This window comes from Neolamprologus multifasciatus, chromosome 8 (genome assembly GCF_963576455.1).
Source record: "Neolamprologus multifasciatus chromosome 8, fNeoMul1.2, whole genome shotgun sequence".
Lineage (NCBI taxonomy): Eukaryota > Metazoa > Chordata > Actinopteri > Cichliformes > Cichlidae > Neolamprologus > Neolamprologus multifasciatus.
This window is the reverse complement of record NC_140446.1, coordinates 21,782,287-21,798,474: the sequence shown is the minus strand read 5'-3', so window position 1 is coordinate 21,798,474 and position 16,188 is coordinate 21,782,287. Positions and strand designations below refer to the sequence as shown.

Genomic DNA, 16,188 nt, shown 5'->3' with positions numbered 1-16,188 from the left:
ACTCCAGCTCCGCGCAGCCAATCGGCAGCGAGCACTCCCACGCAATCGACGGAAAGAACGCCCATTGGCCATACCTTATGCTAATCACAGCGCTGCCAGCCAATCCTGGGCCGCACCTGTGTTACCTAAAGTTAAAAAAAAAACGTGACCCATAGCGACCCGTTACATTATAAGTCGGGTACACACGGAATATAAAACTGGTTTTAACGCCTACATGCTCCCCACGACTGAAGAAACTTTAGTAAGATGTGAGTTCGGTGTTTTTTGTTTTTAAAACATGGCGTATATTATCATAGAGTAACTCGCTTAGGGTCACCGTGTGGGGAAGTCCTAAATTTAAGCTAACCCGCATTTACGTTCCAGTTATATGTCTGGAATAGCAATTATGTAAAGTATAGGCCTTGTAATGCTCGTTTATACACACGTTTTACACCAACTAAGACAGAAACAGTCCAATGGGTGTCAAATATAAGCTCCAGGGGCACGCCTCAGACCTCAGTGTGGCCCGCTGCAGCTTTGGTAAATGTGAGTGGAGGGGTTAAGTATTGGATTTTAACTGTATTCTGCGAAAGCTGTAGCTTCCCACGGTCCCACGGTTTATAGCACACCAGAGAAAATGAGTAATAGATTTTTAAAAAATGTCAGAAAAGTTTTTTCCCGTTTTTTTCAGCATCTACTCTATAACTTTATTATTGTTACTTTTTCTATAATTTACACATTTATTACTTAGATCAAGTCTAAAGAGTGCTGTGGACATATCTTTCATTTACTAGAGCAGGATCTCTTTATTATGCAGAAAAAGAGAGATGCTGTTGAAATTAAATCTCAGGAATTAAGTGTGTAGTTTTCTATCTTCTTTACTTTCACTGGTCCGACCAATTTAAGATCAAAATGAGCTGCATGCGGCTCAGTGTAAAATGAGTTTGACACCCCTGTATTATACTAATTATGAACTTTTATGGAGTCTATTCATGCAGTTTATGTTTGCTGAGAGAAATGTCTAAATTAAAGGGCAGAGGAGAGTCTCCATTTAACTTTCACTGTGGCTCCAAAGTGCATCTAAGGCCTCAGACTGAAGAGCAGGCTCTGCAAAGGGTGTTTTGTAAGATCTCTGCCAGTCACGTGTGGGACTCGTTAAACTCTGAGCGTGGCACAGTCAGACCGGTTTGTAATAAATCCTGTCACCGTTAAGTTTCAGCGTTTCACATTTTGACTGCCACCAATCATACTCATGGATTAATGTCAGGGTGCTTAATTTTAAGGAATAGAATCCACTGGGTTTTGTTTTTTCTAAAAGTTTATTAAATGCTTTCAAGAGATTTGGTCCACATGTGTGATCATCAACTTCCAACCAGGGAGGAGAAAAGAGAAAAAGTCAAGAGGGGAAAAAAAAATAACAACAAAATGTTGTTTTTTAAAAAGAAAAACATACAAAACAAACAAATAAACAGAGGCCTTGTTTTTTCCACTTCTTGCATCCCTGGTTTCCTCATTCGAAGTTGCAGAAAACAATAACCCAAAAAAAAAAAAAAATTCTAACCTTTTGAAAACTGATTCGTTCAGTCTTTTGTAGCTGTGTAGGTGTGTGTTGGTGCTGCCAAACACATGACACAAACTTCATCGGAGGGTGGGGGAGCCGGAGTGGCAAAGAGGCAACAGGGGATAGTAGGTCACTTGAATATTTCTTTTTGGAGCAGCAACTGGGCAGCGTGTAACGTCATCTCACTTCGGCAAGATGCATTAAAGTGAAGTGATTGGATCAGGGCACTTTATCATAACACACAACTTTGAAGTCAGGTGACATTCAGAAGAAGCATGCCTGTGTGAGCAACAAAATTCATTATTTGACCCCCTTTGCTTTAAGAGGGGGGTAGAGAAAAGTAATTTCTTCCACATATGCGCGAGCAAATCTGTCTGTTTTATCAGATGCTTTGGCACCAGAATCCGTCACACGCTCGATAAGGTTGTGTCATGATTTGTCGGCTTTTAAATGGCACGCACACAACAAGCAGCCCAGACATTTGCTTCTTTGTTTCCCCGACCTCTCTCACAAACACTAGGGAGAGGAGCCTCACCTCAAATGATTTGCTCTCTTATTTAAACAGCAAAAATCTAAATCCAGATCGACAAATTTTAGTCTATGTTGGCCAAATGGGATTTAAAAAAACCTCAAATTATATTTTCTTTGGGTGAGCGCCACTCTCCTTTATAGCCTGTCCCATTTAACTCTCAAAAGCAAGATGAGAACACATTTCTGACCACAGCACACTTTTCAACAGCCACGGAAAAAAAGACAGCCCATCATCTCTTATTCAGATTACCTTATAAGGGTGTCTAAGTATTATAATAGGTATCAAGTATCATATACTGTATATAGTAAGGAGGGTTATACAATAGGGGTATGTTATCATCTTATAGGTGAAGTATATTGAATAAGGCGCTATACGGGAGTATATAAGCCTCTGTGTATGCGGTCGTTTCCAGATCTGTCCTTGCCCGGTGAATCAGCTCAACCAGAGGCAACGCAAAGGCAGTGAGCAGTGAGTTCTGCTGGTAGGATCAAACTGAGACACTGCAAGAAGGAAAGACATTACAGTATATATACTTTAATCATCAACTATCTAGTTTTACCCTTTGGTCCTACCAGAAGATCTCAGATATAGCACTCATTTACAAGTCTACAGCTGTTGGCAGCTGATAAATGAAATCTACCAGAATCTTTGTTTTCTGCTCACTGCCTTCACCCCCAAACCGAGCTGTGCACTAGCAGCATACACAGATGCATATTATATTCATACATGGATACATATATAAAGAGAGAGTTATACATTGCAATTAACATACATATATCAATAGCATATAGAAGAGAAATCGAAATAGCAGTCATTATAGTCATCATATTCATCATAATACTAGGAGCAGTAGTAATACGATCCCTCAAAGAAGCTAATAAGAGGGCTGTTCCAGACAAGGCCTGATCTGCTGCCACGCGACCTGCCAGACTGACGTGCGAGCTGCGTTTTTGGTCAGCTCGTTCAGTGGTCAGCAACATCAGAAAACTCATGTAAAGTAAGTATCCTGTGGTTTGATGCTCTTGTCCTCTTAACCACAGCGTTCTCCCGTACTAGCAGAGTGTACAACTGGAAAATTACAGCATCCTGCAAATCCAGTTTACGCTGTTCTGGTTGCGGAAAAAAATAATAATAACGTCAACTTGACTGACTTGTTTGACTTCTAGCCCTCTGCTCTAAGTGCAAATATTTAACCCTCTCGGTGATCCATCTCTCCACATTCAGCCACTTGTATCTAACCCTGTCTGGATCAACCCACACTGAAGGAAAACTTTTCAAAAATAAAAAGAATCTTTAAAAAAAAAAAAAAATTCACTATAGTCATCTAGTTCAGCGATACATGTCATATAGCAATACCTCAATAACAAGAAGTTCTATGTAATCAATACAGGTTTCCAGGTTATATATTTATTAAGCTTAACTGCTAAGTTATCAATTATTATTAGTAGTATAGCATTATTTGTAAATATGTATAATATGTATGTATCTGAATATAGACATACCTTCATCGTGTCTATCCACATTAAAGGCTAGAATAAGATGGCAACAGATATCCTGCCTGTGTGTGTGTGTGTCACATGTGGTGCTGTTTATAGGCACAATATGTGGTGTGAATTCTTTCCCCGTCTCAAGCTAGCATGTTTCCCCCCGGCGGGCTATCGTTAGCTATCGGGAACAGATACATTTGGACTCGTATGAGGAACACCGGTCTCCATCTGAAGGATGTGGGAGTGCAACTGGTTTGTGATGAACTCAGCTGGACTGAAGGAATGCCCACTTGCCTTTGCATTCAAATGTTCTCAAACAATACAACTTTAAACTAGAAAAATATAGTTTCAATCATCCTTATTATATCTTTATGTTTAAGTTATTATTCATCTGGATGTCATTCTTTCATCTTGAACAACTACAAAGCTATTTTTTCCCTTCTTACAACTCAAATATTCAGCACAGGCAACATTTTCACTTTGCTTCAGTCCAAGTGAGATCATTACTTTTAAACAGCCACCCTCAGTCTGATCCATTACAGAAGGGCAACTCCAGCTGGGATTGTGAAATGCTGCAGTCACTTCTCATTAGCTCTCCAACACCAGCTTCACCCATCTGTCAGCTGCATGCCAGTACAGTATTTTATGATGAATATAGCCTCGAGAAATCTTAGCCATCAGCCTTGTGTACTTTAATCAAGCGGTTTGATCAACTATGTTGTGAAAGCATAATTTTACCTCCCTCTTTTGTCAGCCTGAGAGAAAATGACATTCAAGTTGACTCTCTGTGGGCAGCAGGTATAAGGTTACCAAGTAAGAATGTGTCTGTGCTCATCCCACTCAGGAATCGTTGGTATGATAACACAACCAGCTACTAAGGGGCCTTTTCTCTATAAAAGAGGGGCGAGAACTGTAATTAAACCGTTTTTGGGAAATAAACTTACATACATTCCACCACAGCAACATGTTACATGACTAATCTTCTCTTTATGAAGGCCCATGCAGGCATTACATTCATAGCTTCTACCAATATGGCAGACAATAGAACAAGGAACTGTGTAACTCTCCTTGGAAAACAAAAATGTTGCTCAGAAATCAATTGAATTTATTCTGATCTTCTCACTATATTCCCACAAAGGAAGAAGAGCAGGATTTGGTTGTTGCAGAGCTTAGCGAGGCATGTCCACCAGGAGCCTCTTTCTCCAATGCTTTACAGTTTCTTCACTTTTGATAGCCATTACAGCACTGAGAGCATTTGCCCGCTGGAATGGCGAGCATTTCCTGGGTTTCTGAACTATCAGCGAGAAAAATGTTAGAGCTGCGACCAGCGCGCTCACCCAAGAACTGCTCCAGTGCAACAAGGATTTGGAAAAACAAAGAAACAACCAAAACAATGGATTCTGGTGGACAGAGCTGCTGCATGAAAACACTTGGGAACACTTACTTTAGTCAAAACAAAAAAAGTTGTCTCTGGAATTTCTGGGAACCTAAAGGAGTCATATTCTGACTGCAGCACGATGGGAAAACAAAAGGCTTATGTCCCGCACTGTATTTACAAAGCTTGAATTGGCTCCTGTGATTTGTGTGTAAAATGTTTGTGTGAGGGTGGGTTCAATTGTTTTTCATGTCAATTTGCTTTCTCGCTGCTGTCGAGATGTTAGAGAAGGTCAGACTGGTAAGATGACAGACTGTTCGGTTGTAGCTGGTGTGGCATGCCCATCTCTCTGATGCAGTTCGGCGGCGATTGGCTGCTTCTATTCAACACAGCTTCGCCTAAAGGTCGTCCCCGTCCGATAACTGCCGGCCTCCCTGAAATGACGCAAACCATCTGTTGTGTCACATGCCAACAAGCTGCACAGATGTGGCGCTTGATGCTGGCTCCAAACAGTCCCGACAGACTTTAACATTAAAAACCAACAGTAAGCACTAAGTTGTAGAAATGTGGCATGAGCATTAGCTGATGACTAATAATAATAATATAATAGCCCTTTTTCACTAGTATCTGCTTAGATTGACTCTGTTTTGGCCGTTTCCATTACAAGTACGACATAATGTGTGTGGCTTGTTATAGCTGAATAGGTACTAAAAAAAGTACACGGTACCAGGTACTGCCACCTAATGGAAAATCCTAAAATCTAAAACTCTACTGTCAAAATGTGGAGACCAGAAGCCAAATGTTTTTGCCTTTCATATACAGTCTGTTGTTGCAATCTGCTCATCATCATATTTTGCTCAGTGGAGATTTAAGAATAGGAAAATAAGCAAGGTTTGACCTCGGATATTGACGTCTTTTTAAACACTCACCATGGCTTCTGTGTAATCTGCTGTTATGGTGACCTGCTTGTCTTCTGGGGGCGGGGTCACAGCAGAGTTATCTGAGCGTCTGCTCTGATTGGTGAGCTGCAGCCACAGTTCATACATCTGCTGCATGTCTCTCACTAAAAGGATCAAGGGAAGACAGAAAATTAAGATAATATCAGTAACCTTGAAGATGGTCATCAAAAACAGTCAGTGCAAATTGAATACAAAAAAGAAAAGAATTAGAGGCTTTTATAGTGGCTGCAGTTGAGGGCAAAGGGACAGTGGATATGAGAGCATGATAAGAAAATTACAAACAGATCCAGTTAAACAAAGCCCGTTTTCACTAATGTAGTATTTTTCCCAAACTAAGTGGAAAATAGTGTCTGTTTTTTTAGCATTATCTTTATAATAGTGACTACAGATAAACCTGTTTGCTTTGTTTTCATGAAAAGTGCATCTTGCATATAAATATCCATTACATTCATTTAAAAAAGGAAAAGAATGAGAAGATCCAGCCATTTAGGGTCTGGACAGTCTGCCTTGGCTAATTACGCTCAAGAGCAGTGTGACGCAAAACAAAATGCTGGTATCAAAGAGTCTACAATCAGAGGAGAGTGAACCAGTTTGGCCTGCATGGGAGCCATATTGTATTCTTACTGTAGATTTTTTTTTTTAAATCTACAGTAAGAATACAGTAATGTGTTTGTTGCAGCTCTTTGACTGGTTTCAACAAGTTAAATAAAATGTGTGTGAAATCCGTGACTCCTTTAATACTGCTGTACACACAAACACCGGCCATAATGTTAATGTTACTGTGTAGAGTGGGTCGTGCTGGGGCCTGGACTTTGGTAGCACTCTTGATGTGAATACATAAGTATGAGTTTTTCCCCTCATTCAGATCTTGCTTATCATGAATTTACCGATACTACAATCTCATTTTCTGGAAAAGTTGACACCTTGTGTAAAATATAAATAGTGTAATGACCTTTTTTTTTTTTTTTTAACTATTTTTGAATAAATAAGGTGTTTGCCGGACAACAGGCTTGATCTGCACGTCATAGTTTTCTATATAGAAACTGAATTGTAGATAAAAGTAATGAGAACAGACATATTCATAACTTTTTCAAGAGGTCACAAGGTTTGTGAGGAGATCACAATTCATCGTATTGTCAAGTGAGTCAGTCAAGTGTATGAAATGTTTACGCTTCCATGTTTCTTCTTGTTTTGTTACAGTGGGATGAACTCAAAACAACAAACAAACAAACAGAAGTTAATGGAGTTATACCTCCTTTAGATAAGTAACCTAATTCCATAATCCAAACAATTTTGGAAACCTGACTGCATTGTACTGCACATTTAGGGTCTTACATTCAGACGATCTAATAAAACAAAATTCAAGGACCTGCAGAAGTCTAGTTCTCAGAAGCAGCATGGGGGTGGAAATGTTATGGTTTGAGGTTCGTCAGCAGCCGCAGGGAATTAGATGGCTGCAGTTATTGAATAAACAACAAATTCTACATCATATCAAAGAGCGCTTGAAGATAATGTGAGGTCTGAATGTTGGATATCTCATTACAACAGTAACTAACCCACCATGGCTCAATAAGGGACGCTGGTGGATAAGGGAATAAGCCCAAATTTAAATCCCATGCAAATGAAGTCATTTTGCATAATATAGTCTTAGTAGTATTGTCATTGTTGTGTGCAGCTAAAGGCTGCGATACTTCTTTTTAGAGTGAAGGGTGCACTTTTCCCAACACAACAATAGTGTTTTTATTGGATAAAGAACCTAATCCTTAAAGGGATTAAATGTTTATTTATCCCAGTCTGAATTTGACTTTTTCACATGACAAACTCCAACCTGAATCAGCAATCACTTAATCCACATATGAAAGTGTAAGGTGGAGATCATACACTGCTGCCTTTGTATATTTATAAGCTCTTAATGGCCTGATCTCAGTACAGTTGTCCTAGGCTGAACCAGAAGCTTACAGCTGTTGTTTTTCATGTACGTCCAGACGTCCCTCTCCTCAAGACTGTGGGCAAAAGAGCAGTTCCCAATATAGTGGCACTTCTTCTGCTTCATCACGTGCACGCACATCTGGGTGAAATATGTAAAGCAAAGATTCAAGTGTGTGAGTTACAAAAACGGCTGTGCCCCGAGGCAAAACCAGTCAGCTGGATTCTACATGTGAGAGGTGGAGGGGCAGAAAGAGGGCGGAGTAAACATGAACTGAAGAGGAAAGAAAAACAGAGGAACTCACGTCATATTGCTGTGGATAGGTGCGGGAGAAGGGAAGAGGCCGAACAACAACCCACTTCTTCTTCTCAAATGACTTTACCAGCAACACGCGGCGTTCTTTCGTCCAGCTGAAGAAACAGAGAGCAAACATGGGAGCCTTAAAGATACCGTGACATAAGGTCATCAAACTTGTTAGACCACCTGAGAAAACAGTCAGCACGTGTGCATGTGTGAATGGGGCCTCACCTGTGCCGTGCCTTGGCAGTACAGTACTTGAGGTTCTTGTCCGGCTCGTTGACCTGACCTTCTCTCCAGCACTGGCCGCACACAAACTTCATTTTCAGGTTGAGGGGGCGACCTCTTCCTGCTCCTAACCCCCCCACTGGGCTCACACCACTGCCACCTATGCAATCTCCTACTCCTACTCCCACTCCACCACCGCCACCCATTCCCCCAAGCCCTCCTACAGGAACACTGCTGCTTGGATGGGGTATATGGATGGGCTGAAACAAAACAAATTAATTCATTAAATATGAGAAAACAGAGGAATCAATTCCTGCATTACCCATAGAAAGCTACAAAATGCACAAACTTAAAGACATTTATCCAATTTTGGGTCTAACCAGGAGTCTTAGACATTGTACACATTGGAAGAGAAAGTGAATGATATTCCACGTCGTTAAGTGACTTCGGACAAAATACGCATTGGTGACAAAAACTGGGCGAAACCCAAGAAAAACTTTTCTCAACTTCCAGGCAAGCAACTGAAGTGATTACCAATGAGAGGGAAGAATACCACTGAATAACATAGTAGTAAATACATTACTGGGTCACGTAGGCAACCAGACCCTGGAGTATCTGCAATAGACCAGCTGTCAAATTCAAAGCAATGTGCAACGGGAAAATCACTTCTAGAGCGTATGAGTGACAAATTAAAGCACCAGTTCTAACCACCAAATGCAACAGTTTCTTGTGCCCAGTTTTAGATAAATTAAATTAAATAAATATTAAATAAAATCACTACTGGTAGCATGAGGCGATATCTGGATCCTACAGAAATTGCACAGGTGGTCCAACTCCTTCAGGATAGCACATCATCATTGGCAGAAAGTTTGCCGTTTCTCCCAGCACAGTCTGAAGAGCATAGAGGAGTTTCCAAGAAGCAGGCAGTTACAGTGGGAGAGCTGGACAGGGCCATAGAAGCTCCTTGACCCATCACTAGGACCGGCATCTGCTCTTTTGTGCAAGAAGGAACAGGACGAAAACTGTCAGAGCTACAAAATGACCGACAAGAGGACTCTGGTGTAAATATCTTTCACCAAACAATCAGCACATGTCCCAAACATGAAAGGGTCTGGAGAAGCAGTGGAGAAGATTACCCTCCCTGTATCATCGTTTAGAATCGATCGGCCACGTTCTCTGTAAGTGTCTGGTTGGATGCCTGTGCACATCCATTATGTACCTAATGTACAGGATGTTATTTAAATGACCACAACTTTTTAAAAGAAACATTTTTTTGGTGGGTTAGTGATGGTCTGAGGAGACATATCCATGAAGAAACACACAGAACTCAACAGAATTCAGGTATCAGGATGAATTCCTTGGATTCACTTTCAGACCCTACCCTGGTGCAGTTTCTTCGTCTGAACTAAATCCAAGCGGACATGTCTGAGATATTATGTTTCGGTCCAACTCACACTGCCAGCCTGAACTTTAGACTCTGCAGAGGAGCTCACGGATGCCCTCGCCCATCATCCATCTTCTCATTAGGAGCATGCCCCTACAGTGTCTGCATGTATCAAATGATGTGGCATTGTTTAATTCCTAACACATTACCCAGTGCATATCAGCGTAGATATCCAACAGGATTTTTTTTCCCCCATTAAGATCTGACATGGTTTCAAAGTGTTCCTCTAATTTTTTTTTACCATGTATTTAAAGACATTTAAAACTTTTTAAGGACTGTGATCACCCAAAATGTATCCAAATGTCTCAGGGGCTTTTACCGCCTCACCTTCTGCTGCTTCTGTGCATTCTGCTCCAGTCGTTGCCAGTGCCTCTTGGACTCTTGCACCATCTCTTCATGGGTGATACCTACAGGAAATGTTTGTCACAGCTCAGTGAAAGCATCTTTATTTGATGCTCAGTTAATAACTGCTGGTTAGTGCTGATTGTCATTGTGTTTACAACAGCTGCTTTTCCATAACATTCAAATATGTCAGACATTTGTCAAGAGTGAGCGCTATTATTAATGACTGTTTACTGGATTACATTTAATATCTTGAACAAATTAAAATTGCAGCTAAGTCTGGTTTCTACCTACCTGTGTCCTGCTGCAGAACCCAGCATTTGAGCTCTATGACAGAGTGCGCAAAGGAGCAACTGTCCTCACGCTGGCAGCCATAGCGAACCTCATGCCGACAAATATCAAACTGGCAGAGAGGGTGAAGAGGACGCACCTTACTGTATCGCACATTGGCTGACCTAACCACATGCACCAGGCACCTGCAGGAGAAAGCAAGATTAAAGCACATGATGACACACTTTTCTGTCTCTTTTCTGTACAGTGACCAGCTTTCACCACTTAAAGAAAAAAATCAATCAGAATTTTATTAGAAAAAGCTAAACTGATTAGAAAACCAGTTACTTCAGCAAAGTGAAGACACGGTAAACCTGTTACACTCACTTGTTATCGTCAAACGGGTGTCGAGCTGTGAGATTTGAACAGACCGCCAAGTTTTCTTTGCTGCGTTTGCTGATGATGCGAGGTTTACTGTCAAAGCATTCCTGTTAAGAAAGAAATTTAAGCCAGACGAGTGAAGATCCATTTCCACTTTTCCAAACGCCAAAGAATCTAAAGAGGAAATGTGTAGCAAACTGTGGCCTGACCTCACAGAGGAACATGAACATGCCCATGTGGAGCTGCAGAAGTCTGGTGACACTCAGTGCCCGCCTCTCCGTGCTGCCCAGAGGATCAAACAGCAGCTCTCGACTCAGAGCGCCTTTCCTCTCCTGAGTCCACACATCGATCTCTTCCTGACAGTACGCAAACGTGCAGTTCTCCCCATACTGGCACTCCTGACGCTCCTGTACCTCTGTGGGACCAGGCAGAGAGAGAATACTCAACAGAATATAGATGTAATGGTGATCAAATGTGTATCTGATAGATTACATATTCCCGCGTTAACTCCCCACGGGAAACATACCCTTACAGAGTACAAAAGCCCCCAGGAAATTGTTCCGTGCAGGCCGGGGCCGAATCCTCTTCCAGGTGGGGTCTTCTGAATTTTTGAGACGACACAGCAGCACATCTCTTTTACAGCGATGTGCTGCCTCTGGCTGATACTTATAGTCCATCACTCGTGGACCTGAGTAAGAGGAAGAAATAGTTAGATACTGATTATTTCAAAAAGAGCAATAAGTGGTTTTCTGTTAACATTTTGTCAGCAACTAAGTTAAAAATTCCCCAAGAAATGTCCAGCAATTCATACATTAGACACAGTGATGCTGCAACACCCTACTGTGAACATTCAGAAAATTCAGGACAAAGGACAGCATGTCAAAGGCTGGTAATGCAAACCTATTCTGCTGTAACAAGCATGACAGGCCTGCCGAAACTCGTGTGTGGCAGCCAGAGGATTCCTGGAGAGCAGAGACAGGTTGGTTCCCGCTGGACCATTCTGAAAAAGAAGAGCAGAAAGAGATGTGATATAAAAGAAAGACTATGTAAATAAACAACTAAAAAAATAAAAGGGATTTCTTGTAACAGATATGTGTGTTTTGCTTACTGCATGTGCACTGTGGTTGCGCATTCCAGGAATGAAGCTGTGACACAATCGTCCCCCTGGAGAACACAGACACAAGGACACTGATGTCAGACTTCACATTGTATTGTTGCTGACTCACACCGTCTGCTGATGATGCATATCTCAGGTAAAAGCCAGCTCCCTAGAAACTGTGCTCTGGCAGATAAGCAACTTAAAATCAGTGTACTGGGTCAAACTTAATTAATGTGCATCCTATTGGTGTGGGGTAATAACGTCTATACTGTACTTAAATCACAGTTGGCATGCTTATCGACACGCTTTCATTCCTGCAGCTGCACTTAAGTGCAAACCGTCAGATCCTAAACTGCATAAGCATCCTTATGCACATAAGCATTCCATGTGCAATTTATTTTAAACCCTTAAATGCTCTTTCTTCACAAAAGTTTTTTACTTAGATCAACATGTGTTGTCAAGCAGCAAACCATTCATGAAAACTTTCCCTTTCTGCTCACCAGGGAGAGTGTACTCTGACAATGAGTCGAGTCCACCAGCGGCGACTCCTGCCTTCCCTTCTCCTTCCATAGACGTCGTGGAAAAGCCTCCCAGTGCGTCCTGCGCCTGGGTGGAGCCCTGGTCCCGCAGCGACGAGTAAGATTCCAGAGGAGGCATGTCGCTGATCGAGGAGCTAAAAAAGGCTTGGGAAAGCTGGGCTGAGGGGGCTGGAAGGCTGGGTGAGTAAGGAGGCCGGAGACCAACTGCTGTGTTGGGCAGGTTTGTGGGAATAGCACCCACTGGAGTCTGGAGGAGACACAGGAATATGCCGAGTTTAGATCATTCCTGGTGAAATAAAAGGGTTAGAAATACTGTCCAGTTTAGTGACTGTGCCGAGTGATATTGTTTGTTCCTGCACTCACCTCACTGACTTTCTTGGGGATGGATTCTAACAAGCTGTCTAGCTCATCCTTAATGACACTACTGCTGCATTCATCCATGTGCTCTGACACCGGGACCGAGTACTGCATGGGAGGCACCTGGCTGCTGGGGCTCTCTGAGAGGTCAGTGCATGAGGTTACCACAGTGGTCGTTGGGTCATCGCTGACTGGAATAGGAGTAGCCAAAGGAGCGGGGATGCACTGTGCGCTGGAGATGTCTGCTGGGGAGGAGGAATAAGAACATAACTGTCAGAAACAAGTGGGGCTGGGGATGAGTAGGTAAGTTCAACATGTGGCAGCCTGACATACCTGGTGCAATGTCACCCAGAGATTCAATTCCATTGGAGGACATCTAAAGAAAGGAGGAACCCATCAGGCTCTCACTCAGCCGCTTCATTATATTACAAACTTTACACAGTGACAGCAGCACCTACCTCTCCAGTGGGTGTGGAAGTCTCTCCATGACTGTCACCTTCAGTGGCCGTAGACTCCGTTTGTGGGCTGACGTAGGCCTTACGACCCTTTAGTCCCAGTTTGTTGGCTAGATCCTGAGCCAAATCACTCACCTGTCTGTCCTGGAAGATTAATTATTAAAAAAAAAATTATGCTCAGAATAGGTAAAAAACCATGAAGTTATCATATCAGTAGCACAATATTCACACAGTATTCCATTCCGCTTCAAAATTAAATGATAAGTCTTTGTTTTAAGTGGTGGCATACATTTGGTGCTGTGAGGAGACATTTGGTTCCACATGTGTAAGCCTCTCTGAGTTGTCCCATCTCCCTCAGACAGAGCGCTTTGCGGTACAGAGCCCTGCGACTTCCTTCTGACACACACAGTGCGCTGTCACAGTCCTGAACGCCGCGATCGTACTCCCTCTGAGTCAGAAAAACACAGGAAAAGTTATAACCTATACCTCCACCAAAGGTGATTTAATAAGGAACAATTACATGTAATGATAATTCTACACCAATCTTGAAACTTGTATCTACAGGTTTACTTGAGACTTCACTCTCTACAGATTTCGAGTCTTCCACATGAACACATCTTTAAGTACTTTGGGAGGTAACACATCCATCCCACTCTTTCTCACCATCTGGTAGTAGGCAGCAGCCCTGTTGACGTAGAGGCTCTCGAGCAGCTCATGGGGGATGACGAGAGCCTCAGCCTGGGCATAGCGAGCAACACTGATCCCCTCTCCATACTGCTGGGTTGCTTGATGCCAGTCTCCATCCCGAAAACAAGAATTCCCTTCATCCAGCAAGTTACACACCAACTGAGTGAGAAATGCCTGAAAGGAATGTGTAAGAAGTGGGTAAAATGATTGAATAAGCATTGAAATGAGGAGACATAAACAAAACAAAACAAAAAAAAGACAGGCAATATTAGACAGAAAGAAAAGTAAAGGAATGTGGAATAAGAAGAGGAATGCGTAACAGATTGAGGACAAAATTAAAAAATGTCTGAACTCAAGTTTACACCTTGGCCTGGGTAAAATTAGAACAAAATGTGGCTACTGTCATGTGGCAGTCTGCGTGTAAATATTACATAAACAAAATGGTGATAATGAAGCTCCAAAAAAAGCATAAACCAGATCAACACATACCTCATAACTCTCTGGCTCTGGGAAAGGCAATGAAGACCTATGGATAGGAAAGGAGAGGTGTCAAACATCTACACATGCAAAATTTATATACTTTGGTATGAAATCACTGGTGGTCTCCAGATATTTCTCTCTTACTGGATAAAGCTCATGGCCTTCTGAATCTCCTCTCTTCGTTTCTGCCGTTCAGGATCCATATCCTAAATGTGAAGACAAGATTGACTTGCACCTATTTTTGTTTGTTTTTTTTCTGAACAACAGTGTTTACAGCTTTGACAGCGGCAGCCTAAGCATCGCTCTCTGCTACACATCTGTGTCCCGTCCTACGCCAAGGCCTGGCACTACAACAAGCTAGACAAACAGCGGGGTCAGCTCACGGTGAAGCCTGTCATAATTGATGTTAGTGGGGTGAACATTTAGCGTAACCGGGGAATGAGACTCTACGCAAGAAATAACATTAATCGACGTACAAACTGCGGACATTCTTTAAAGGGAGGCATTTAAACGCCCCGTAGATGTTTTCAACGACAACCAAAACAATGTTGGGACTGTGATGAGGATAGCTAACGTTAGCGTGTCATGTGAACGTGTTTCTCAGCTCGTACTGAATGCTGCACCATCAGATAAGAATATATATATATAAGACATGCAGCTTGAGTCGGGTCAGCTACTAATGCAGTTAACGCAAAACCACTACATGAGTGTTTCTACCGATAGTTGGAATTAGCCAGTGGACGAAACTAGCTAATTCGGCTACATGCTAATCACTGTAACTTAGCCGTAGTAAAGAGGATAAAAAACAAAGGGAGCTTTGAAAACTGTTTAATTCCTATAGAAGTCACTCGCATCGTACAGTCTCGTTTAGCTAGTTAAGGTGACACATATAAAGGGGCATTGGACGAAAGCAGAGTTACCTAGCTACCGGGTAAGTTAGCTGACTTCATTTACTAGTGGAGCTAAAGCTAACAGCTAAACCCAGTCCAGACAGGCAACTCACCGAGTTCAGTTGCTGCGCTTTTCAAAATCACAGATACCTTCACGCAGCGTTGGCGATAACGATGAGAAAAAGCAGCCAATTATCAATACATAACCTTGCGCATATTTTTACGTTTAGTGTTCCTGTCATTGGTGTGTGGACGGAGCGCGACTTTTCCAGCTATTGCTACGGCTGCTGGTAGATACAACTCAACTACTGGCTACCGCTGCTAGCTGTTATGGCCAGTGCAGTATGGCAACAAGTATCCAGACACAAGAGACCTATGACCGCAGGAGGGCAGCAAAAACTGTGTGTTGGTAAATTACTACCGTTCCCCTACGATGTTATGTGCAGAAGTCTTGAACCACCCCTTATATATTTGCATTCCCTTCCAGGAGCTAGATCTTCTTGTAACGAGTGATCAGTGATCCTTCATTCACTGCTTTATCACTCATTTCCAGTTCAGTCCTTGTAGCTGATCATTTTCAGAGGAACACTATATTTGTTGGTTAACCCATTTAACACTGACCTATGAATCATTCAAGCGTACTAAAGGCAACAAACTCAAGAGAAGAGTTAAATTTGTCAACACGTAACAGACAATGTAGCAAAGAACCTATTTTAAATTGTACCTTTAGTTACTTTGTTGCTAGCTGAATACGACATATAACTTGTTCTCATTTCTCTAGAGAATTTCTTCTTATTTACTCTTTAAAGAGATAAGAGTAGGTCAGGACTTTTGCATACTACTGTATATAGTTCATGTACCCGGACTTCCTCATTATTAATATTTTAATTTATTAATTA

The 16,188-nt window shown here is 42.0% G+C and overlaps 1 protein-coding gene across 2 annotated transcripts; it reads right to left on the bottom strand.

Annotated features, from left to right (window-relative positions):
* Nucleotides 1-278: 278 nt before the first annotated feature.
* zc3h7bb (zinc finger CCCH-type containing 7Bb) lies at nt 279-15,657 on the bottom strand. Of its 2 annotated transcripts, none has more exons than XM_085171437.1 (21): nt 15,403-15,657; nt 14,544-14,605; nt 14,409-14,445; nt 13,896-14,093; nt 13,522-13,680; nt 13,236-13,376; nt 13,111-13,153; nt 12,784-13,022; nt 12,382-12,667; nt 11,891-11,946; nt 11,683-11,782; nt 11,309-11,470; nt 10,992-11,197; nt 10,789-10,889; nt 10,426-10,607; nt 10,117-10,196; nt 8,349-8,605; nt 8,125-8,230; nt 7,853-7,961; nt 5,864-5,997; nt 279-5,368 (listed from the first exon to the last, which is right to left on the bottom strand). In XM_085171437.1, the coding sequence occupies exons 2-21, from the start codon at nt 14,600-14,602 to the stop codon at nt 5,333-5,335; spliced, it is 2,691 nt and encodes an 896-aa protein (XP_085027563.1). In that variant the 5' UTR covers nt 14,603-14,605; nt 15,403-15,657; the 3' UTR covers nt 279-5,332. The 2 variants fall into 2 exon arrangements, with proteins under 2 accessions (XP_085027563.1, XP_085027565.1); XM_085171439.1 differs by having other exon boundaries at nt 12,784-13,019.
* Between the last annotated feature and the right edge of the window lie 531 nt (nt 15,658-16,188).